General features: G+C 37.7%; 1 protein-coding gene across 1 annotated transcript; it reads right to left on the reverse strand.

The window, feature by feature from the left end:
* Positions 1-144: 144 nt before the first annotated feature.
* Positions 145-26,958, reverse strand: rab32a (RAB32a, member RAS oncogene family). The gene is made up of 3 exons (XM_079584028.1): positions 26,439-26,958; positions 8,453-8,730; positions 145-1,329 (listed from the first exon to the last, which is right to left on the reverse strand). The coding sequence occupies exons 1-3, from the start codon at positions 26,650-26,652 to the stop codon at positions 1,180-1,182; spliced, it is 642 nt and encodes a 213-aa protein (XP_079440154.1). The 5' UTR covers positions 26,653-26,958; the 3' UTR covers positions 145-1,179.
* Between the last annotated feature and the right edge of the window lie 134 nt (positions 26,959-27,092).

The raw sequence follows: 27,092 nt of genomic DNA on the forward strand, positions 1-27,092 counted from the left end.
CGAACTTAATAAAGTTTCTCCAAAACACATTTTGGCTATCCACCACAGCCTCTTAAAAGCCCATGCGTCTGAAGTTTGTGAAATCGACGGCACTCCAACCTGAAAATAGGCTGTTAAAATATAGATAGCCATTCCTATATCTTATCATACAAAGCTCATCCTGAACCTTAAAATGACTTCTGCAATTTTTTGTATAGCCTATTTCATCATAATAATGGCACTTTTGTTAGAATTTTGAATTTATGGCACATTCTCTCACATTTATTGAGCATATAAGAAAAACCCATGAACATTTAAAAAGTTTTATTTTGTCAGATATTGTTACTTCAACGTTTGTTTGCGAACTTGACAGAATCGGTCTAGCATATTAAAAATGTATATTTGCCTTCAGTTCATTGTAGAATAAAGCCATGGACAGAGCAAGTGCTCAGATCCCTCATTCAGTACCAATTAAAAAAAACAATTACCGTAATAAACACATTTAAACGTTATCATGTACAAGCCTGAGGAAACCCAACATGAACCACAAATACATCAATATAGGCCCATGATTCCTTTGGCCTATATGACCCATTCGAAGACCTATTAATTTTCTTTTTCCTTGATAAAATGGTTTCATGGTAAGAGCTTCGAGATTGTTGGTGGTTGGATCGTCACAACAGACTAAATGCCCTGGGAATATGTAAGATTTTTTCAGAAAGTGTCATCTTGAGAACTTTTTTCCAGCAAAATTTAGGGTGGCGATTCCCAGCAGATGCAGAGTACATTAAAACAGCTCACCTTCATGTGACAAAGGCACTTGTTTAATTTAATTTTGGCTAAGAACTTTTACTGGTGCTTGCCAGGTCCTATGACACCCATTTAGTTGCATTCGTTTTAAGCAATATTACAACATGCACACGTTGAAGTAACTTGCTTGACACTATACAAAAGGACAAACAAGGCAGAGAGCAAGAGAGAAAAACTGGTCATTAAAAACACCAGAAAGATGTTTTATCGGATCAGATCATCTGTCCTTTTGGTGATGTCTTCTCCCCTTTTAGAGCACAGACTGACATCTGTTGGTCCCGGTTGTGATTGTGATCCGTGGCAGGGATGGGATGGGACGGGTTTGGGAGATTTGTTGAGACTCCTGCCTCCTATCCACAGCAGATAACGGGACACACACGAGCGTCCACACTAGCAGCAACCTGGCTTGCTCTCAGCAGGCACTGTTTGTTGGTCCAGTTTAATCTTGTCACCATTGTTTTCTTCATAGGAAAGACCTTTATCATTGAGAAGGATGTTCTCCACCAAGAACCGGGCAGCCTCATCAACGTTGATGTTGTCCTGCAGTGAGAAAAGTCAAATGTTAACCCTCGTGCACTGTTCGATTTCTGTGTACAGCCTTTATGGACCGGGTCAAAACGACCCTAATTGGATTCAATACAATTCCTCAAAAATCACACTATGAAAAACAACAAAGATTCAGGTACAAATTGTAAACTTTTAATATCAACATTTGTCAAACATTACAAAAAAATATATATATGAACATATGATTTATGAAAATGTTTTTTAACCATTTTTTAAAACAGTTTTGTTTTGACAAAATTTGATTATTATTAATTAACAGTATACTTTTTTTTTTTTTTTTACATTTTCATTTTATTTATTTTTTTACATTTTATGCTTAGAACATCTTAACTGAACAATTAAATGTTGCTGTATAATGAAAATAATGTTTACTTTTCCTAAGTTGGCTCAACTTTTGTTTTGTAGACTCATTTCATGAAGTCAAGAAGTTACTTCTGACATGATGAGCGCACAGCAAGTGTGTGTTTTCTGCATATGAAGTTCTTGCACTTCACACACGCTGCTGGTTTTGCTCTCGCACTCGGATGGGCACACACACACACCTCACATCACAAGTGCCCTGCCATACATAACATACATGTTTTTATTCTTGTACAGTTTCTTTTGAATAGCTGCCTATGAGGGTCAAATTGACACTATTAGTAATAGTACGAACGTATAGTCATTTTGTTTGTATATGTCAAAACACACATCAGCATGTTGAAACTTTGCATGCATGTTCATGATGATAAATGAGAAAAAGTCACAAAATATCAAGCAAAAAAACAAAGGTTTAATATTATTTCAGGTCGCTTGAAAAAATAAATGAAAGCTAATTTTTACAATCTGTGGCTGACAAAATATGTTTCTGTATTGAAACAAGTATGGAAAAGCAAATTTTTTTAGCTTCATAATGCAGTAAAAAGCCACAATAACAAAATATAAGCAATAAATGTTATTATTTTGGGTCGGTACAGTTGCCTTAGAGCATTAAAATATGTGGGTCAAATTGACCCGCGAACAACACGAACGTAATAGTAATTTTGTTTGTATAAGTCAAAAAACACATCAGCAAGTTGAAACTTTGCATGCATGTTCATGATGATAAATGAGAAAAAGTCACAAAATATCAAGAAAAAAAACATAGGTTAACCAGTATTTCAAACAACTAGAAAATCGAAACGGGTCAAATTGACCCGCAACATAACACAAGGGTTAAAGGGATAGCTCACCCAAAAAAACGTTCCAAACCTGTATGACTTTCTTCTGCAGAACAACAAACATGATCTTGGTCTTTAACTGTTTTTTTGAACATACAATGAAAGTCAAGTAGGTCCAAACATCAACAGACCTCAATGACTTTCAGTGTATCGCCAAAAAATAACACTGAGGCCTCATCCACACTACTGCGTTTTAGTTTAGAAACTGAGAATTAAAGCGAATACGATCCTTGTCCACACCAGTGTTTTAGCTGCGTATTAGAATTGATCTCCGTCCACATTAAAACGACTGAAAACGCGGATCACGTGAGCATTCACCAACACTGGGCGTGCGCGTGCCGGTGTACACAGCCGCATGTAGGCAGTTATAAGATTGTAAAATGCAGAATTTACTTGCACAACAGCTGCTAGCAAACACATCAACGTCAGTATCGCTTGTAATTCATTATCCATGTTGCAGTCACTAACGTTACGCAGTCCAGGCTGGTTTTGTATGTGTTCTTCCCGGGGACGGGTCATGTGATGGGTGGCTGACGAATCAGGGAAGGATACGCCATGACTGATGACACCCAATCATAGAGCCGAGCGTGAGCCTCTGCGTCAGCGTTTCTAAAGTCCTCCGCTTTGACCGTCTTCACTAAACGCTCTCCGGAGATTCAAAACGCAAAACGGGGTCGTCAGCGTTTCTAAACTTCTCCGTTTTAGGTCTTCGTTTTTGCCGTTGTAGTCTGGACGGGAGGTGCAAACGTAGCAAAAGGTCTCCGTTTCTAAACGAAAACGCAGTGATGGGGCCACAGACATTCTTCAAGGTATCTTATTTTGTGTGGTTTGGAATGACACTGAAACCTTTCCAGAACATTGAGATCGTTTACAGAATGGTCAATAGACTTAACTCGTTGAGCTAAGCCGAGTGCGTGGTGGAGTTTCAAGAGGTACTTCAGCGTGAAGCTGGATTGATGGCACCCGCCTACACAACATCTCATCACTTTTTTGAGACACTTCACTCTTTCCATTTACATCCCTCTATCCTTAAGTAGTCTGTGGTGTCAAAGCGAGAGAGTGAGTGAGACTGATTTGAGGGAAAGGGCAGAAAACAGAAAAGGTTAAACAAAAGCCAACCATGCGTATTTGTTATTCCCCCAGAGTACTGACACAATACAGGAGGCACGGCCATGCTGAGAGACAATTAACGTTAGCATGAAACAGTCCAGCGGTATGGAGGGCAAGAGAACGCTGTTTTCTTGGAGTGAGCGGTGTAAATAACTTGAATTTTCAAGCTTATTAAGAACATCATGAGACCGCTTTGAGCCATGACTTTCAGAAAGTGTACTGTGTCCTTGCTTGTTTGTTTGTTTGAATGAGCTATCATGATCTCTTTTGGTAGGAATGATAGTTGAAATCATTGCCATTTAGAGATCTGCATGGGCCATTGAGAAGCTTGTTTTAACTTTACCCAAAGACATGCTATGAAATTATGATGATAATCAAATAAAACTAAAGATATCAAAGAAGACCTGCAGCCTATTAGTCTGCCCACACAGAGCAAAACAAAACGGCAGAATAATAAACGGAGCAAATCCAATAGGGTCCTCACACCATCGGTGCTCAGGCCCTAATAATAATAATAACTTTAAGTATTTGTTTGTCTTATTTTCCAGTAAAAATTTCTAAACATTCTTAAAAATTTATAAATTTTCCTTAGATGCAAAAATGTGTATAAGACATTTTTTCAAAGAGCATAACTTGAATTCAGTTTGCTGTTCAATTTGCAATGCAATCATGAAACTACTGCATGTTAGTGAGGTTTATACTTAATAATAATACAAAAATTAGTTGCAAGTATATTTATTTTTAATGATGTTTAGACATGTTCACTGGAAAACAAGGAAATATTTATACTTTTTTTCAGCGTTTTAATTTTCAATGAATGAATGAATGAACGAACGCATAAATGCATGAATGAATGAATGAACAAACGAACGCATAAATGCATGAATGAATGAATGAATGAACGAACGAACGCATAAATGCATGAATGAATGAAAGAACAAACGAACGTACGAACAAACGCATAAATGCATGAATGAATGAATGAACAAACGAACGCATAAATGCATGAATGAATGAATGAATGAACGAACGAACCAACGCATAAATGCAAGAATGAATGAATGAATGAACGAACGAACCAATGAACGCATAAATGCATGAATGAATGAACAAATGAATGAACAAACACATAAATGCATGAATGAATGAATGAATGAATGAACGAACACATCAATTCATGCATGAATGAAAGAACGAACAAACGAATGCATAAATGTATGAATGAATGAATGAATGAACGAACGAACGAACGAACGCATAAATGCATGAATGAATGAATGAACAAACGAACGCATAAATGCATGAATGAATGAATGAACGTACGCATAAATGAATGAATGAACGAACGAACGCATAAATGCATGAATGAATGAATGAACAAACGAATGAACGCATAAATGCATGAATGAATGAATGAATGAACAAACGAACGCATAAATGCATGAATGAATGAATGAATGAATGAACGAACGAACGCATAAATGCATGAATGAATGAATGAATGAACGAACGAACGCATAAATGCATGAATGAATGAATGAACAAACGAACGCATAAATGCATGAATGAATGAATGAATGAACGAACCAACGCATAAATGCATGAATGAATGAACGAACGAACCAACGCATAAATGCAAGAATGAATGAATGAATGAATGAACAAACACATAAATGCATGAATGAATGAATGAATGAACGAACACATCAATTCATGCATGAATGAAAGAATGAACAAATGAACGCATAAATGCATGAATGAATGAACAAATGAATGAACAAACACATAAATGCATGAATGAATGAATGAATGAACGAACACATCAATTCATGCATGAATGAAAGAATGAACAAACGAACGCATAAATGTATGAATGAATGAATGAACGAACGAATGAACACATAAATGCATGAATGAATGAACGAACGAACGAACGATTGAACGAACGCATAAATGCATGAATGAATGAATAAACGAACGAACGCATAAATGCATGAATGAATGAATGAACGAACGAACGAACACATAAATGCATGAATGAATGAACGAACGAACGAACGAACGATTGAACGAACGCATAAATGCATGAATGAATGAATAAACGAACGAACGCATAAATGCATGAAATGGCAACTTTCCCCTAATTTTTCATAAATGCTATTATGTCTCCCAACGTGACTGTTTCTCACAATGTGACTCTTTCTTATTTTAAACTTTCTCACAATTATTTTCTTCCTTTGTTATTTACTCTCAGGCAATACAGGCCTTTCCTTCCATACATGTAATTTGTACAAAAAAGGCGTAAAAACTAAATACACATGCGTCCCACTGGGAGAGGAGCGATGGAAGAAAAGAGAGACTCTGCAATCTCTCCTGAGCAGTCAGCACACAGGCTGAACACAAGGAGGTCCTGATAGATGAGAGCCGACACATTCACATGCACTGAACACACACACACACACACACACACACACACACACGACAGGTGCCAGAGCTCCCAGCCAGACATCTGTGTGCTTGAGTCCCTAATGGAGAGATCTATTTCAGAAACATGTGCTTATGCAGACTGACTGATGAGACACCTTCTGTTAAACAGTGAAGACCAGACAGAAACTGAACAAACACTTTCAATAGCAAGACACAGTCAAGATATTTAAGGCCAAATCGTGTGACTTGAAAATGCATTTCAAGGGGTACAATTTAACAGTGTGTTAAATACTCAATCACACACTCCCCTCAGACACTGTATTCTCCAGAATTAACAAACACACATGTTCTTCTCCTCCGCCTCTTCTCTCTTATTTCTTTATAAGACCATTTCTCTTTAGCCGACTTAATTGACCCAGATCCACCCAACATCCCTCAAAATGTGCGTGCAGGAAAGAAAGAAGATTAATTTGCAAAACACATCAAATAAACTGCTGATGTAAGACTATAAACACATATTTTCTTCCATTTACTCTTGCAGTGTTTTCAAGATTCAGCTGACACTGTAAAATATGCGACTATGAATGTTGGTCATGAATGACATCCATTTAAAAAAAAAAAAAAGCAGCAGGCACTGAGAAAAATCCATAATACAAACACAATGCCATGAATAATAGCAGTAGTAAAATAAATTAATAATTCATAAACGTCTGCTGCTATTTCTCCAGTCAGTGATCCTTCAGAAATTATCCAAATATGCTGATCTGGTGCTCAAAAAACATTTATTATTATTGTTACACTTGAAAATGATTGTGCTTCTTAATATTTTTGTGGAAACAGTGATCATGTTTTTTTCTGAGATTCTTTAATGAATAGAAAGATCAGAAAAACATAATTTATTTAAATTAGGGCTGTTAAACGATTAATCGCATCCAAAATAAAAGTTTGTGTTTACATAATAAATGTGTGTGTACTGTGTATAATTATTTTATATATAAACAAACCATGGGCGTAGGTTTAGGGGGGGACGCTAGGTACTAGTCCCAATCAATATTTTAAGATGACAAAATTGTCCCCACCAATATTTAAGCGAACTGCGCTGCGTGGATCATAATCCGCGGGTCGGGCGGGCCAAGTAATAAAAACGAAATATTAAAATTAATCGAGGGTGAATGACACATAAATCATTATAATGTGTTGATTTGAATAAAGACACGGAACTCTCATCACGGTAAAACGCAATGAACAAGTGTCACTCTTTTACTTTCGTTTTCAACAGCGTAATTCTCTTCAGGGAAAACCAATCAAGGAAAACATATCAGGGCATTTAATACAGTTGTCATTTTTCAATGTAAATTATTTAATTTGATTGGTAACAGCCTAGTGTCTTATTATTCTGATTGAATGTATTGATTAAATTTAAGAGTTTGAAATGAAATTGGAGCATAGGCTACATTTAATAAAATTAGGGGGGAAATGCTCTTTATATAGGTAAAAAATATATATATTCTGATGAGTGTTTTCCAACAGTGATGTAATGAAACATTGACAATTTAAGTTTGAAGGGAGTAAAGCCTCTGTTTAGGCTATTAAGGAAATGTAAGTGCAAATGCAGTGAAGTTCACAGACCGCAAGCAGTTTGTAAATCAATATATATGTGTGTTTGCATCAGAAATACACGTCTGAATCTTGCCCTGTGCATTTCTGAATCTTGAGTGCATTTGTAAATTTTTTTTGCATTTCTGAATTGTGTGTGTATTTATGAATTTGTGAATTTTGTATGCATTTGTGAATCTTCTGTGCTTTTTAAATTTTGTGTGTGCATTTGTGAATTTTGTGCGCATTTGTGTATCCTGTGTGTGTATTTATGAATCATGTGTGCGCATATGTGAATGTAGTGTGTGCATTTATCTTTATTGAGACTCTTTTAGCTCCATATACTTTTGATACTCAATTTTTCACCAATGTATCAAACACTGTTCCACTATTACCATTTTAAAACAGTGTGCAAAAGCTCAGTAACTGAGAAAAAAAAATTCCCCCTTAAAAATCCCATACATACGGCTTCTTCACGTGATGAGCTGCACATTGCACACTTGACATACGTCTGGTGATTCAGACATGAGGAGTGGCTAATGTTCTTAAGACTGGAGCCGTTTTGGCCCTAATACCAAGCAGAATGTCAGCCATCTTAAATACTTGATCTAATATGGCAGCTTTCATGGTCGTCTGAGCAGATTAGAGAGGAAAGGTGTAGTAAGAAGCTTCTATTCTTAGCAAAACTGTACGTGACAAGTTCTCCTTCGTTTTGACCTAGTACAAACAAACATTAAAGTGAACACAGAACGAGTTTAGATTACCTTAGCTGATGTTTCAAACCAACCCAAAAACCCAGCCTCCTTGCAGAAGTTGTCCATAAGTGAGGAATTGTTGGATCCGTCTTTCTTCTGGTCACATTTATTGGCCAGAAGGACAGAAGGGATGGGATTGCCATTGGCCAGTTTCACCTTGCTGTCCAAATCGTGCTTCCATTTTGAAACCGCCTCGAACGTAGAGCCGCGGGTAATGTCAAACACAACAAACGCACCCACTGCCTCCTTATAATAAACTCTGGTCATGTTCCCAAACCGCTCTTGACCTAAACATGAGACAAAACAAAACAATAAAAGAAAAATGATTTTGAGTCATACAGATATATATATACATAAAAATTATAAAATTTATTAAATAAGGGACGATTTCATTGTTTATCAAATTAATTACAATATATAATAAAAAAATAAGATTTAAAGGTAGGGTAGGTCAGAATTGTCTAAAAAAACTTTTATTCAAATTTGTTTAAACTGTCTTTATATACCAATACATAATTAAAATGCAAGTACTCTGAAATAGAGAGTATAAAAAACTGAGTGACTCTAGTGTATTTAATCTTGAATAAACACAGCTCATTAATTCCATTCACTCACACCTAAAAACGGGTCGCACACGTGGGCGGAGCCAGTAATAGCGGCGGTAGTCATGGCGACGGAGAGTGACAGTCGCGCAAGCCAATCACTTGTTTCGTCCCGGTAGGAATTAATGAGCTGTGTTTTTTGAAGATTAAATACACTATAGTCACTCAATTTTTATACTCTCTTTTTCAAAGTACTTACATTTTAATTATGTATTGGTATATAAAGACAGTTTAAGCCAATTTGAAAAAAAAGTTCTTTAGACAATTCTTACCTACACAACCTTTAATAAACAATCATGTCTACCTCAGAGTTTTTATCTGCTACAATTCTTAAATTATCTTGAATATCTGTATGTGGGGATGGGGAGGTTCTCGGCAAATACTAATAGTGCTGGTCATAAAAGTATAATATCATCAAAAAGTTGATTTATTTCAAGAATTCAACTTAACAGGTGAAACTAATATATTATAGACTCATTACATGCAAAGTGAGATATTTCAAGCCTTTATTTGTTATAATTTTGATGATTATGGCTTACAGCTTATGAAACCCACGAAATCAAAACCCCAGAAAATGAGAATATTACATGAAATCACACAGTAATCACACAGTAATCACACAGTAATATGGTCACTGAACCAGGTTTTGGGTCTTCTGGCAGTGTGGGCCGGTGCAGATCCTGCTGGGAAATGAAGGAAGCATGAAGTGCTCTGGACATGTCCTGTAGACGCTGCGCTGACTCTGGATTTAATAAAGCACAGTGGACCAAAGTCCTCTTTTCTGAGGAGAGACACCTTTGCATCTCATTTGTAAACCGCGTCCCAGAGTCTGGAGGAAGAGAGGAGAGACACACAATCCAAGATGCTTGAAGTCCAGTGTGAAGTTCCCACAGTCGGTGATGGTTTGGGGAGCCGTGTCGTCGGCTGGAGTTGCAAAAATTGTCTCTCCTCAGAGAAGAGGACTTTGGTTCACTGTGCTTTATTAAATCCAGAGTTTTTGATTTTGTGGGTTTCATAAGCTGTAAACCATAATCATCAAAATTATAAAAAAATAAAGGCTTGAAATATCTCACTTTGCATGTAATGAGTCTATATAATATATTAGTTTCACCTGTTAAGTTGAATTCTTGTAATAAATCAACTTTTTGATGATATTCTAATTTTATGACCAGCACCTGTATATATATATATGGTTCCTTCATTTCCCAGCAGGATTTGCACCGGCCCACACTGCCAAAAGAACCAAAACCTGGTTCAGTGACCATATTACTGTGTGATTACTGTGTGATTTCATGTAATATTATCATTTTCTGGGGTTCTAAATTTTGATTTCATGGGTTTCATAAGCTATAAGCCATAATCATCAAAATTATAACAAATAAAGGCTTGAAATATCTCACTTTGCACACTGTAAAAAAAAATGTTGGTTTAACTTAAAAAAGCAAGTTGTTGCCTTAAATTTGAGTTTGTTGTAATTAAAAATGATATACAGTGAAGTATATACAGTAAAAGTTAATACAATGAAGAAGAATGGTTTAATAAACAAACTTAAAATAGTGTGTTATCTTCACACATTAGTTATCGAAGTTGATTTGACAAAAGATAAGAAGTTGTGATAAATCATGAAAATATTTTTTTACAGTGATGTAATGAGTCTATATAATATATTAGTTTAATCTGTTAAGTTGAATTCTTGAAATGAATCAACTTTTTGATGATATTCTAATTTTATGACCAGCACCTGTATATTGTATCATGTAATTATTTTTAATTCAACCAATTTAAATTCATTTAATTTCCCATCACATTCCATTCATTTTTTTTAATAATGGGAGATAATGGGAGCATGTGCACTGTAAGAAAAAATTTGCTGCGATTATTTATCACAACTTAAAATCCAACATGGTTTCAACTTTAAAAAGTATGTGTTCATGCTTGACCTAAAATATTAAGTTTAGTTAAGATGGATATTTTAAGTTGTTATAACTAATCGCAGCCACGTTTTTTGCAGTGTGGCTGCTAACCGAAGCAGGGTTATGTTAGCACTCAATGCTCCAGCCCAGAGAACATCAGTCCTGAGCAAGTCTGGACACAATCAGTTTTAGCCGTGCTGCTCTGTCTCATAGTTCATCTTGCCTGAGGAGGGATGAAGCCCGGCACAGCGCAAAGTCTTCGAAAGCTAGATGGACAGAAGAAAGGAAGAGTGGAGCGAAAGATTCGCCCAGCGGTAGTTGCTAATAACACATCAAAGAACTGACTCAGTGCACACACACACACACCCCTCATATCCCGCTCACCTAAATTCACCACACTCACTTTATCAGTACATTCACTGCCTTGATATGTAAAAACCAGGAGAATACATTAGTTTATATTCAAGCTTTAATATTCAAGTGTGCATTTTGAAATGTACAAAACACCACGGGTACAGAAGAGATTAAATGAAGAATGGAGAAAGAGGAACAGACCTTGGACCTCGAGTGGAAATGCTCACACTTGCTCACAAGGAAAAACTGAGCTTGACCTCCTTTTTTATACAACACAATGAGGCATTAAAACCACGGGGAGGCAAGCAATGGACAATTAGAGAAAGAGAAAATGACAGAAAGAGACAGTCAACATTTTATTTCAGTTCGAGTTTATTTGATTACGTTTTTTTACGATTTTATGAATTATGATATTTTGTAAAGAGTAAACCGTAGCCGTTTCAAAGCTAGATGTGTAAAAGGGGAAGGCAAATATAAGTTAGCTTCTTCCTTCTCCTTTTTTTCCTATATTTTTTTCTTTTCTTTTGAACATGCTGAGATTTTGTTCTGATTATTTTTTGTTAAAATATGTTCTGTTACTAATGATCATGTTCTGAAGAGGAAAAAGAAAATAAAAGAAAAATAAAATGTATTCATTCATTCATATTTGTATATAGTGCTGCATAACGATTAATCACAACTAATCGTTTGCAGAATAAAAGTTTTTGTTTACATCATATATGTGTGTGTACTGTGTAAAATGTATTTATAAATACACACACATGCATGTATACCGGTATATTAAAGAAAAGTTTGCATGTTTATATACGTTTTTATATTTAAATATAATTTATATTATATATAATTATAAATACTTAATATATAAATAGATTTTTTTCTTAAAATTATACATGCATGTTTGTGTATTTATATATATATATATAATTATTAGACAGTACACACACATATATATATATGATGTAAACAAAAACTTTTATTCTGCAAACGATTAGTTGCGATTAATCGTTAAGCAGCCCTAATATACATGTATATTAAACTCAATGCAGGGGAAATAAATATAACAATTCAATACAAAGATTAGCTGAAGGAAAATGAGTTGGCAATCAATTGCCTCAAATTTTTTAAGTTCTGAAATTCAAAGTTTAAGTTAGCAGAACTAGCAGATTTTTATTTTGTACTAAACATTTCAAGTTAAGAATAATTAAAATGTATGAGTGCATTAATTCATACAATTAACTTAAAACTTTCATGTAATCTCAATGTGTGAACACTTTTATTAGTATAAACTTAGTTAGCTTTAACAAGCTAATTTGCTATCATATTAGTAATAGTATAGTATGTTATACAGAAGCACTTGCTGTATGAGCGCAAAAATATAAAGGTTTTATTTGCTCTCAAATCAAGCGCATGCTCCACTTGTCACCATGATAACTATCCTAAAACCAACATTAATAGATATTCTTCTAAATTAGCATAACAAAACATTAATCACTACTAAATCTCCCACTTAACATTAATTTTACACAAAAAAACATTATATTACACTTAATTTTAGCATTTACTCTCCCTTTCGAGTGCCATCGGCAAAGCATGCTGGGAAATAGACATCCCAGCCGCTTCAGTGAAACTTAAGTTCGTCTAAATTCAAATAAATAATTTCATAAAACTCAAAACAATGAAACGGTTCAGTTTACTTACAATATCAGTTCTGTGAACTAGACGGAAAAAAGAAAGTGCTAAATACTCATAAAAGTTAATTTGACTGAACTAATTAGTTTAATTCAAGTTTGTCCAACTCAAACCAATTAATTATTTTGAGCGTTAGGGTTCACAGTGATCATAGCCTTCATAATAATATGTATGTATGTATGTGTGTGTGTCTGTCTGTCTGTCTGTCTGTCTGTCTGTCTGTCTGTCTGTCTGTCTGTCTGTCTGTCTGTCTGTCTGTCTGTCTGTCTGTCTGTCTGTCTGTCTGGTTTACAGCTGCATTCACAGTCCTACGCGTCAGCATTAGTCCAAGACATCTGCCATTTTAGCAAGCCCAATATTAAAAATGAACGGGTGCCTTAAATCTAATCCTTCGAAAATGCCATCAAACTGATTTTAAGACAATTTAAGACATCTAAGGTCTACATTAACAGTAGGCTAAGTAAAAAAAAAAAAAAAAAAAAATCACAAATGAGACGTGAACACCTAAATCAAGCCACCTAGACAGGCAGACCCCTCAGAATCAAATCAGTGGCTTGACAATGTGCTGTTCCGCATATGAATAAAAAGCCTTCTTCATGTGTCGAGAACAGTCTAGTGTAATGCCGCAGTTACGCCCGAGCCCGAAGCACTCTCTCAGATCAGAGTTCAGGCAGAGGAAGACTGTGCTCACGGGCCGTCTGTAATGCCTGACATGGCTTTGTTCTTCACTCTCTCTCTCTTTGTTCCGAGTGTGAGGGAAGCGCAACGAGGCATCCGTGTGCATGTGTGATATAAGAGAGATCGTTGATTCACATATTTCGCCATTCGCCTCTATACCAAGAGGCTGAAGGATATTGAAATTTCTGTTTACAAATAGCAATGAGTATGTTTAATATTCTACTATAATTTTTTTGGGGGAGCAATAATAGTTTTTCCCGAATACGGCTGATCATCTCAACCTGTAATGAACGGTTATTCAGATTTTTTTTTTTTGTGCCGTTTTTGTTATTTTTTTAAATGTTCAATAAATAAGCAAGAAGTTAATATTGAGTAACTTAGATGTACTTACAACTTACAGACACAACTCCCAGTTGCTTTTTATTTTTGCTCCGCCAAAGAAAGTAGCTCAAGCTCAATTAAATGACGCATATCTCGGAGCAACAGTGATGTTTCATTCCTGAATGTTGTTGAATGAGTATCTGAAGTAAACTGACAGTTTATTTGCTTGTTTGTTTATTTATTTATTTATTACAATGATTAGTTCTAATAAACTGAAAATGAATTCTATAATTAAGTTATTAGTAAGTCTGACCGAATTAAAAAATAGTCTGCATAAATTCGGTGTTAATTTGACAGATTTTAGCAGTAAATTCACTTTACCGTGACTCAACAATCAATGTTTAACTGTCAATTGACCTTTCGCAGGGAGTTTGATTGACAGGTGATCTGACCAATCATACTTCACCATCTGCCATTTTGTCCGACAAAGCGGTCAGGAGAGTTAGTAGATTAACATGGGAGGATTTGAGCTTGAGAAGCGGAGTGTACTGACGTCTTTCCGCGGTTAAAACAACATTCCTTCTGATGTTCATTCATGTTTATTTGATGCTATAAATGAACTAGAAGGAAGAGATGATCGGTTCACAAGCGGCTTTAACTGAGGCGACAGCGATCTGTCACACACATTAAAGAGACACAAAACGCTATTTATTGTTTACATTTCTTTTTTAAAATGACCAAATTTGAAAGGTGAGACTTTGTTTAATATGTTTAATATCAAAAGTAACTGAAAGGTAAGCTGGTCTGTGTCTGTCAGTGTGTTGTCAGTGTCTCTCTGCTCCGCGATGTGTTTTTCACTGCGTGAGAACATGGTGTGTGTGAGAGCGGCGTAGCTTGTCGGACATAGCGACAGTAACTAAGGGGGGCGGGGCTTTGCGAACGGTCAAATGTGCATTTTCTTTGTGGCAAAAAAATAGTCTGCATAAATTCAGTGTTAATTTGACAGATTTTATGGTTACTTATAGCAGTAAATTCACTTTACCGCGACTCAAAAAATCTATGTTTTACTGTCAATTGTGCATTTTTTGTGGCAAAAATATGTAACATTAAAATTGTTTACTGCTTTTGATATTCAGTAATAGTATCTCCTGCTATTAAATGGATTAAATCAAGGCCTTCAAAATGTTCACAGGGGATCGTATGGGCCAAACGGACTGGAATTTTTCCAAGGCCAAATGTTAGTCCCAAGTTCTCCCAACAGTCCAACCCCGCTCTCCAGCATTGCATTCAATGCTGTACCATATGGACTTTCAGATGTCTATATTTGGTTTCCAGTGATCAGCATTAAAACATGGAGCACATTCCACCCCCCCACAGTCTCAGTTGAGTTTCATTATCTTCGCTTGTTCAGCTACGCACTTCACACGTCAAAAGCTTCACAGGTCTCTCGGCAGCTAATTGCTCTTGATTGCTGGACTAAATTTAGACCATTTAACCTCAGGTGAACACACGGGAGGGCTGACACATAAGAAGACAGAACCCAATTTTTGGCTCCCAGTCCATTTTAGGCACACAGCCCTAAAAATCTTATTAAAAAAACTCTAAAAAAAACTAAAAAAACTGATGAATTGAAGATACCGAGTATCCAGAGACCAAACGAACTCATGAACGCATTTGGTGTTGGGCAAGCTGTCACAGAGCAAGTCAAGAAAGAACCTAAATGGCATGAGAAGGGCCAGAATCATTCTCTTATGCTCAATACTTTATGCCACAATGTGCTGTGCATGCATGTGTACTGGCATTTTCTCAGAATTATTAGTTGCGCTATTATTATAGCAAAACAGAAGACCAGTGAAGTTTGACCGAGCAAGCGGACGATACCTGGAGTGCTTCACAGAGTCGGCTATTATCGAGAGAGAAAAGGAGAACTGCTGCGAGAATAGTGTGAAAGCGAAGGCTTAGTATTGAAAAGAAAAAGTCCAAATGGAGTAGTAAGCTCTTGTATTAACTGAGAAAAAGCCACAGTGTGATGTAATAGTTTCACAATGAAAGGTGCTTTCACTGGTCCATGGCTCCCTGAGGGGTGTGTAAAATTACAGTAAAATGAGGAAGCCGAGAAAAACATTTTCTGAGTTCATCTAGGTTGTGCAAATCAAAGAAATGCTCTTTTTCTTTGATTATGAAAACAATTTATTGGCAAGTTATGCTTTTACTTTCTGTAATAAACCCGATCTGAGGACAAACCATCCAATTGGATTTTGGAGAAACCGTGGAGAAAATAATAATTTGATCCCCTGCTGATTTTGTAAGTTTGCCCACTAACAAAGAAAAGAAGGGTCAATAATTTTATGCTAGGTTTAGGCCCCGTTTACACGAGAACGCTCGCGGGTGAAAACGTAAAAATATTTTATCGGATGTGCCTTTCGTTTACACGGCGACTGCGTTTTTGGGGCTTAAAAACGCAAAAAAGTGAAACCCCCCTCCAGAGTGGAAATCTTAAAAACGCTCCACCGTCGCGTTCCCGTCTAAAGGGTAAAAACGCAAAAGTCTGCTAGACAGTGAAGGCGTCGCGTACGCGTTTACGTCACAGGCATGCGCCAGTACAGGAAAATAACAAAACATTATCAAACGAAAATATATTATTAATTTCATTGACAAAAAAAAAAAAAAATAATGTAATTTTTGAGCGACACGTGAAGAGCAGCGAGGGTTAAAGCAGCAGCTTTACCGTATTAAACATTAAAAACTGTGTCAGCGTCTCTTTCACTTTCAGTGCTCCACATCGCCACCTAGCCGTCTGGAGTGCACACTACATCCAATCTCACACACTTTTGCGTCACCATATGCACACAGATTTCCCCCCGTAACGCTCGTCTAAACGCAGAATAAAAAGTGATAACGCAACGCCACTGTTAAAATTAATGATAGACCCTTAATTTCTTTGTAAGTGGGCAAATTTACAAAATCATCACGGGATCAAATAATTACTTTCTCCACTGTATATATTTGGATAAAAGAAAAAGGATTTTATAAAAAGCAGGGTTTATTTTCAATGTCCGAATTAATTCCAGACCATGTTAAAATAATATTCAATACATTTTTACCATCTTATTAGCCTGGAAATCCAGACCTTAATCTGAAAGATTAATGGTCTGGCGTCGACTAATGAAAATCGGCCAGCTCGAGGGGCGGCACCAACCATGCATTTGAAAATCTCACAGCACGCAATTGGCTAACGCTACGACCAATCACAACAATATACGGGGTGACGGAAAGGAACGATTCGAGTGCCGTCTTCTGTTCCTCTTTTAGAGAAAAAGGCAAGTCTAAATCTTTCATCCAACGCCGTTTCAAACAACTGCTGGTTGACATGGCGTGGTATGTAGGACAACCACAAAAGATTTTGTTCTTTAATGAAAGGCCATTTTTGACAGTGATGGTGACTTCTTATTTTTTATTATTCTTTTCGCGCTGCTGATCAATAATATGCACTCCAAACTGTTCATGCAGGGAATAGGACTCGGGAATGACATGTCAATAATTGTGCAGTGGGAGACCTTATTCTCTCCCCTGGAGAAGCAATGTCAAGAATCAATCTCCATTTATCAACAATCAATGGTCTTGTCTGTACAACTCACAAAAAGAATCGATGGGACGTCGACCCGCCTGTAGCATGCGTAAATATAGCACAACACAAACTGACAGTTTCTCACCAGCAAAAAGGGACCCGAGGTAAACAAAAGCTTTGACTGCATGACAGCAATAGAGACAGGCCGATCAACATTTTGAGAGGTCAATAGCGGCTAATGATTTGCAATAAATATGATTAGCAATGAACTGTTTTGACAACACTGAGTGAGTCTTAATGATAGTGAAGGTTTATTCTGATTGATGTCTCTGCTACTTTCTTTTTAAAACCACAACAAGTAGCACTAGCTTTATGAAATACACAACATCCGTCAAAATTAGGTGTCATTGCATTACATATTTGGAAGAGAAATTCAATCTATAGGCAACTTATCTTAACTTTAGGAAACTGCTTACAATATAGTGGGTCAAAAAAATAAGAATGTGCCAAGTTTTCATGTTGATTTCACATGTTTAAAAAAAAAAAAAAAAAGTTTCAATAATTGAATACACAATGATTGAAAGTGTAACCATAAAGTAAACTTTTTTTTTAAAGTTCTTGAATATATTTTTTTTCAAGGTTAACATTTTAGAAATTCAGAAATTAAAAACATGCCCATATTAAAGTAACTGCATGAATTATGTCATTGACCCACATCTTCGTACTGTTACTATATGTACATTTTAAAGTACAATATTATCAACAAATGTGTGTATTTCTAAATATGATTCTGAATTGAAGATCACTTAAAAGCTTGAGACAGTGAGAGAAAAGAGAGGACGGTGGCATAAGGAGACAGGGATACTCGCTGTCCATAGCCATGGAAACCTGAAGTTTCTCCTGCATGGCCTTTATCAAGATAACAATCTTGTGGGTGTGTTGCTATGGCAACAATCCAAGCCAGACGAGCCAGCTGCATATCTTTTTTTCTCTGTGGAACAACAACACACTTCAGACGCTTTGGGCCGTCATTACATACCCAACCAACAGTAGCGCTAATGACCAGAGACAGAGGCTTCACTGCACTGGGGCAAAGGCGATCTGCAATCAACACCCCAAAGACCAGCCGATACTGACAGCGAGCAATGTAACTGTGTTCAAACTAATCCGAGCTATTTAGAAAAGCTTGAGTATTATGGATGGATGGACGGGTGGATGGATGGACGGATGGATGGATGGATGGATGGGTGGGTGGGTTGATGGGTGGATGGGTGGGTTGATGGGTGGATGGGTGGGTGGATGGATGGATGGGTGGGTGGATGGATGGATGGTGGATGGATGGATGGATGGATGGATGGATGGATGGATGGATGGATGGATGGATGGACGGATGGATGGATGGATGGGTGGGTGGGTTGATGGGTGGATGGGTGGGTTGATGGGTGGATGGGTGGGTGGATGGATGGTGGATGAGTGGGTGGGTTGATGGGTGGATGGGTGGGTTGATGGGTGGATGGGTGGGTGGATGGATGTGTGAGTTAACGGGTGGATGGATGGATGGATGATGGATGGATGGATGGATGGATGGATGGGTGGGTTAACGGATGGATTGATGGATGAATGGATGGATGTGTGGGTTAACGGATGGATGGATGGATGGATGGATGATGGATGGATGGATGGATGGATGGATGGGTGGGTTAACGGATGGATGGATGGATGGATGGATGGGTGGATGGATGGGTGGATGGATGGATGTGTGGGTTAACGGATGGATGGATGGATGGATGGATGGATGGATGGATGGATGGATGGTGGATAGATGGTGGATGGATGGGTGGATGGATGGATGTGTGGGTTAACGGATGGATGGATGGATGGATGGATGGATGGATGGATGGATGGATGGGTGGATGGGTGGATGGGTGGATGGATGGATGTGTGGATGTGTGGGGTGGTGGATTAATGGATGGATGGATGGATGGGTGGATGGGTGGGGTGGTGGATTAATGGATGGATGGATGGATGGATGGTGGATGGGTGGATGGATGGATGGATGGATGGATGGATGGATGGGTGGATGGATGGATGGATGGATGGATGGATGGATGGGTGGATGGGTGGGGTGGTGGATTAATGGATGGATGGATGGATGGATGGATGGATGGATGGTGGATGGGTGGATGGATGGATGAGTTGGTGGATGGATGTGTGGGTTAACGGATGGATGGATGTATGGATGTATGGATGTATGGATGGATGGATGGATGGATGGATGGATGGATGGATGGATGGATGGATGGATGGATGGATGGATGGGTGGGGTGGTGGATTAATGGATGGATGGATGGATGGATGGATGGTGGATGGATGTGTGGGTTAACGGATGGATGGATGTATGGATGTATGGATGTATGGATGGGTGGATGGATGGATGGATGGATGGATGAGTTGGTGGATGGATGTGTGGGTTAACGGATGGATGGATGGATGGATGGATGGATGGATGGGTGGGTGAGTTGGTGGATGGATGTGTGAGTGGATGGATGGATGGATGGATGGATGGATGGATGGATGGATGGATGGATGGATGGATGGATGGATGGATGGATGGATGGATGGATGGAGAACTTGTTCAATGTCAGTCAGACATGAATTAATGAAACACAACATGTCATCCCAATCCCTGGCACAAGGTTGAGACTTTTCTTTAAAACTACTTGTCTGCAATAAGCATGTCCCTTTCAGACAACCTCAGTGGAGCTCTGCTATTCTGGGCCAAGGTAGGCGGGTGAGCCCCTGGCTTCAGTCAGGGTCCGACACATGTGTATTTGCAGAAGGCCTTGATTACAGTCATCCAATTCAGGGTCATTATCGTAATCGCTACTCGGTGTGGGAATGGAAAAGCAGCGTACTTGATTAGTACCACTGAGCTACCAATTATGTGCATGATTAACAGGGTAAATTAGCAGTGTACAAGTAAATGCGTAAATGGGACAGACTTTGATCAACTTTATCCAGGATGATACAGGTCTGGACTGGCTTCGGGAACTGGGCCAGGATATCACAGTGAACAATCAAACGCCTGTGTTTTTAATCCCACATCCATGTGCGCCACAGAGTACCGTATATATTCCAGCTGTTCTCCAGACACATTCAAACATGCACCCACATACAGAGTGAAAGAATGCAACCTGTGTAATTCACACATCACTGACGTTGTCCTTGCAGCTCACTGTGACAACCATGGCAGCACTGAGAGAATACAAGGCTGAGTGAGAAAGCAATGAAGGGAGATGGGAACATAAAATCTGTTTTGAAGGAACACTGGGGTCTAAATGAAGGACCATCGACAGAATATGAAACTGCCACTCAATCCCAAAAAAAACAGCTTTTAAAGGCTAAAACCAAAATTTGGATGGAGACACTGTTTATTTGCTATAAATATATTTTTTATTTAACATACAATATTCCTGTTCTTCCTGTAAAAGAACTTGTGTTGTTACCTAATAATTTAAAAAAGCCTTGGTTCACACAACGTGTTTTTCCGCTCCTACTTTACCATTGTTTTTCTATGTAAACACGCGCTAGACGGACGTGTATAACCGCTGCGCTTGCATCTTTTGCAGCGTCTCGCGCATGTCACGGCATTCTAGAAACACAGCACTCAAGTTAAAATAAAAAAAACGCATCCACAGACCTTGCTTATGAAGTTTTCCTTTGAGTTTTTCGCTTACAGGCAACACCATTTATCAAAACGATTCCCATTCACACGTATCCGCGTAAACGACTAAAAACACTGTATTCTGCTGCCAGGCCAGTAGATGGCGATGTAACACAGACTGAACACGCTATACGCATCTGCATGATCTCATAGTCTTCAGACATACAGGTTTTTGTTGTTTACACAGAGACCGCTTTCAAAACTTTGTGTTTTCAGGCACCCAAAAAGCCCTAGGGGCTGTTTACACAACACCGCTTTCAACTAAAAACGTTAAAGTTTTTATGTGTTTTGGCCATTCGTTTCATAGACCGTGTATAAGATGGACACAGCGACCCCATAGATATCAACGGAGAAAAGTGAAGCCCATTAGAAGCACTTCCTGATCGCCAGGCGAACTGCGCAGACTCAAACTGAGCTTGACGACGTGAGCCTGTCTGACAGCTGTCAATCTTCTAGTAGCTGTGCCGAGAGAAATCTGAATCATTCCCTTCCGGATCTCGATCCCGGTTTGTTTAGGCCAGGGGTCGGCCCCTGGTTTAGGCCCTACTTGACATCAGTGTTTTGGGTGCGGTTCATCATCATCGTCATCGCCTGGCAGCAGAATACAGCGTTTTTATCCATGTGAATGGGGATCGTTTGTCAATGGTGTTGTCTGTACACAAAGGACAGTTTTCCTTATAACTCAAAGAAAAACTTCTCAGTTTTAAGCATATCGTTGTCATGCAAACGTACCCTAAATTGACATTCAGTTTACATCAAATCAATGTCATGGATTGGTTTTGACGTCTATTTGATTTGCATATTTGACCTGCTTTTTGACGTTGATTTTTTACATCAATTTGATGTCTTTTCAACATCAATTGCACACCACAGGCATGCAATAAAGTAGTCTGTTCCAATATAACTGATACAACTAAACGCATAACACATAATCTTCTCAATGTCTCAGGTGTAACCAAGATCAGATATTTTGGCTCTGCATTGTGTGTCCCAGTAACTCACATTCATGACCTATTAAAGAAATGTTGGTACAAAGAGCACCTCAGAACATCAGAGATATATTATTTTAACAAAAGTTCAACACTTAACTATCTGAAAATACATGTCTCACGCCAGAGCGCAGAGGTTAAGGTGCATAAAGTTGTTTATGCTCGTCTCGTTATATGTAGACTTATAGACATAAATGCACATAAACCATCCCAGCCGAACAAATCCTCACGATTGGATTTCACAGGATCCTGGCGCACATGACACTGAAATTAAATTGAAAACTGCAGTTGTCCATTTGTTTGCTGTGGACAGTTGGTACAGTATATTGAATTAAACATGCCTCCATGGTCCTATTGTGCTGGAGGAATACTGCAGTGGAAAGGCATAATCTGTCTTTGGGGAAATATAGATATTGCAGTGTGGGTCTTCCTCTAATATGAAGAGAGGGAGTGTGAACAGATTACAGACGGCTCACCTTCCAGCTCTCGAACGTCTCAGGAGCACTTTAGTGTGAAAGTGCTGAGTCATTCTGAAGCATAGAAATTAACCCTGTAAAGCCTGAATTTCCAAGGCCTCTAAATTAGCCGAACTCTAAACTTTGCTGAAAAACCTGTTGTGCACAATCTCCAACATTACTTCCACCATTATTCCATTATTAATATGTCAACATGAACATTTACTGGATTGAAGCAGATTAAGAGCTAACGGGGAGCTCCATATTCTCACTATATCATATTTTATAGACCATAAAAGGTCTATAAAACATATGCAAACTGCATATGAAAGGTTCAATAAACTTCAAAAACTTAGATTTTTCTGACTATTATTTAATGTCAGGCTTTATTTTTTATTATTATTATTTTTTTATCTCCATTAGCTGCACACGAGCAGCTACTCTTCCTGGAGTCGATAACATACCGCTTACAAGACTTTTACACCAATATTCAATGCATTACATTTTGCAAAACAAAACACTAATGCAATTAAAAACGCACACATACCTACATACTAATCCCAACACACACTCATATACACCAGACCTAGTTTACTCATAATCTTCTGTTACAATAATACAATTTGGTCATAATACTGTAAGCAAGAATTTATAGTGGAATAACAATTTACCATTTGCAATACATTTAATTTATGATCAAATGCCTTTTTAAAAGGACTTTAAACTGATCTGTGCATTAACAATGTCTCTGGGCTTTACAGGGTTAAATTCTCAGCATTGTATCATAAGTGGGAAAATGTATTGTAGAATACTAGAACATATAATCAGAGAACAACAGAATAGCCTATTATGGATATCACAGACTTGCAGATGTGTGTAACGTTATTTTTATTTTTTATAAACAAATCAAGTAGCTACACTATTCTATATGTTCATGTAGATGCTTATTTCTCAATAAATTACTCTTAACTGCAAATTGTCACAGTATTATTTTGTCACATTATAAGAGTAACATTTAATTTAATTTAAAAATAATTACCAGCACTGCATAAAACAAGTAAAATTTATTTAAAATATCAAGTAGTTTTACTTAATTATATTAACTACATCAGATTTGTAAGTAAAAATTACTCAATATAATTTAACAGGCCAAGTTATATGTACTTATTCACTTTGTTAATTTTACTCGGCTTAGTTAAATAGATTTACTTAATTTCCTTGAAAAATATTAGTGCAAAAACTTGCCAAATAAAAATTGAGTAAATTCTACAAGTTGTTTTTCTCAGTGTAGTCCACTATTCTCCCTCTGTTATCTGTCATGTCAAGAAAGAAAGAAAGAAAGAAAGAAAGAAAGAAAGAAAGAAAGAAAGAAAGAAAGAAAGAAAGAAAGAAAGAAAGAAAGAAAGAAAGAAAGAAAGAAAGAAAGAAAGAAAGAAAGAAAGAAAGAAAGAAAGAAAGAAAGAAAGAATATTTTATGACTTGCTTGCATTCCATAACGTCACGTCAAGGTTTCGGCGGTTGATCCGTGATTTCACTTCCCTTTTCAGCGAGCATATGTTAGGCTACACAACACTGGTGGCCCGACTGTGGGACTTTTGCTTTGCCACATAATCAACATATAAGATAATAACATAATAATGAAGTCACGGCTCCTTCTCAACATTTGTAGGCACGTTCCTGTCCGGATCATGTGGTAGGCAGCTTGGTAGTTTTGGAGACACATAAATGTCATGAAGCACATCGCTCCCCTCCCGTCTCTCTAGTCACACAACATGACCTACATTGCGTTAGTAATTATGTTCGCTACTCAAACGTGTTCACTGTAAGCTAGAGCTCGCACTTATCCTGGGCTTTCGGAAACTTTATTTTGCCAGAGGTCATACAATGTTTCACTTACAGTAAGCGTTGTTGGGATGCGCATTGTACCCGTGACCATGTAGGATCAGTGTCTCTCAAGCGATAAACGAATCGTTTCGAGTCGGATCTTTTCAATGATAGGCTACAATGTACTTTATGCACAGCTTCACTACTTCCTGAACTTTAGCCAGCTCCTTTGTTTCCTGTCTGCCATTATTGGACAAACTGATTAATCCAGGTGTGTCTGATTATTGTTGTTGGTCAGGCACACCTGGATTAATCAGTTTGTCCAATAATGGCAGACAGGAAACAAAGGAGCTGGCTAAAGTTCAGGAAGTAGTGCAGCTGTGCATAAAGTCCATTGAACCGGTTCACATAACGAAACTTGAACGGAAAACATCGAACACGGACGACCTAGTAATAATTCGAGAAACCGACGTCCGACGAGTGTGTATTTGGAGTAAAACTGATTGTCAGTTGTATCAATACGCGTCGAAAAGAAAGGTTTAATTGAACTCATTCAACCGAGGCATGTAAACCGTTGAGTTTAATGTAGGATGCGAATTATTTAGGTTAAATCAGGAGACATGAAATTGCACAAGTATCCTTTAAATAAAACGTTTTAAAATGAAAATAAAAATGTTATTAGCAAACTGTGATGTTGACTTTATTATTAGGCTACTTGTAATTTATCAGTTTCATTGGAACAGACTAGTTATTGCATGCATGTGAAGTGCAATTGATGTCAAAAGCAGGTTAAATATGCAAATCAAATTGACGTCAAAACCAATCCATGACATTGATTTGATGTAAGCTGAAAGTCAGACATATTGAACTGCATACCAATTTCAGTGTGGGCGTTAACTTTCTCTTTTCACCTAATTACCACTGCACTGTAAAAAAAATTATTTTCATGATTTATTATCACAACTTTTTGTCTTTTGTCAAATCAACTTCGATAACTAATGTGTGAAGATAACACTATTTTGAGTTTCTGTTTATGAAACCATTTTTCTTTATTGTATTAACTCAACGAACTCAAAATTTTAAGGCAACAAGGTATAACTTGCTTTTTTAAGTTAAACCAACTTTTTTACAGTGTGTGTGTGTGTGTGTGTGTGTGTGTGTGTGTGTGTGTGTGTGTGTGTGTGTGTGTGTGTGTGTGTGTGAGATTCATGAGGACTCAAATTTGTTTAATGACAAGTCTATTACAACTTAAACGTGGTTTATGAGGACATTTCATGAGTCCTCGTAATTCAAATAGCTTAAAAACATAAACAATGTTTTAATAAAAATGGATAGGGGCAATGTAAGGGGACCGAATATACAGTTTGTACAGTATAAAAACTATTATCATAACCGTCCTCATAATGTAGTTGCACCGACGTGTGTGTGTGTGTGTGTGTGTGTGTGTCAGATTACCACATTGAATAATTTGTTTGCATCATGGTGAATAATTTTAAGGTCAGTTGACTTGGAATGTCCAAAATTATATGCAGTATCTTGGTCAAGTCTTGACTAACTTTTGACGTCAAATTGATGCCCGCTGGGAGTGCGCATGAGTGGACCACGCGATGACGCAATTATGCCTACGTCATACTGTCATTAAAAGTTCAGTCTGTGTGTAAGATTACGATTATTTTAAACGAACGATTCAACAGATCTGAATATCGGAATGGAGTCGGGCTTTCCATCTTTAGTCACTCAAGCTCAGCATTACAGGCTTTTTTAATGTCGAGACAAATAGGCTAAACCTAATATTATAAGGGTGGTCATATACAAAACACTCTGGTGGTTTAAATAAAAAGTTAGTTTAAGACATTTCCGTTTAAAAGTCTTCCATACCTGCGATGTCCCACAGCTGTAGCCGCACTAGTGTTTTGCTGTCCCAGTGGAGGACTTTGAGAGCGAAATCCACGCCTATGGTCGCTCTGTAGTGTTGCGAGAAGAGTTGATGCACGTATCGCTTGATGATGCTCGTCTTGCCCACACCAAGTTCCCCGATCACCAGCACTTTAAACAAGTACTCCTTACACTCCGACACAGATCCGCCTGCCATGCTGCCAAATGTCAGTTATGAGAGAGAGGAAAGTTTGGGCAACTTTGAACAACCACTTCCCCTCTCTACTCCCTCGGACAGTTTGGAGAAGTGCTTTGGGTTCGGAGACTAAGGAAAGTATTCAAACAGAAAGCACTATGGCACACACTCCCTCTCCTCCCACCGGACAACCACCTGATAAGTCATAGGACCCGGAAATATCACGCCTCGATTGGATTGCTTTGCTTTTCATCCGCTTGGGCTTTAGGGTGAGGGTCAAAGAAATAAAGAGCACGCACACACTCATGTGCTGCAGTCAGGTGAGTCGTGGAAGCTGAATAAAAGTTGGATTTTAACGTGCAGTTCTCATCTTTGACTGCAAAGATTTCGTAACATCACATATTTGGTGTGATCAAAAGCAGACAGGAATGAGGAACAATACGATTAAATAAAAACCTGAT

This window comes from Phoxinus phoxinus (assembly GCF_949152265.1).
Source record: "Phoxinus phoxinus genome assembly, chromosome: 16".
Lineage (NCBI taxonomy): Eukaryota > Metazoa > Chordata > Actinopteri > Cypriniformes > Leuciscidae > Phoxinus > Phoxinus phoxinus.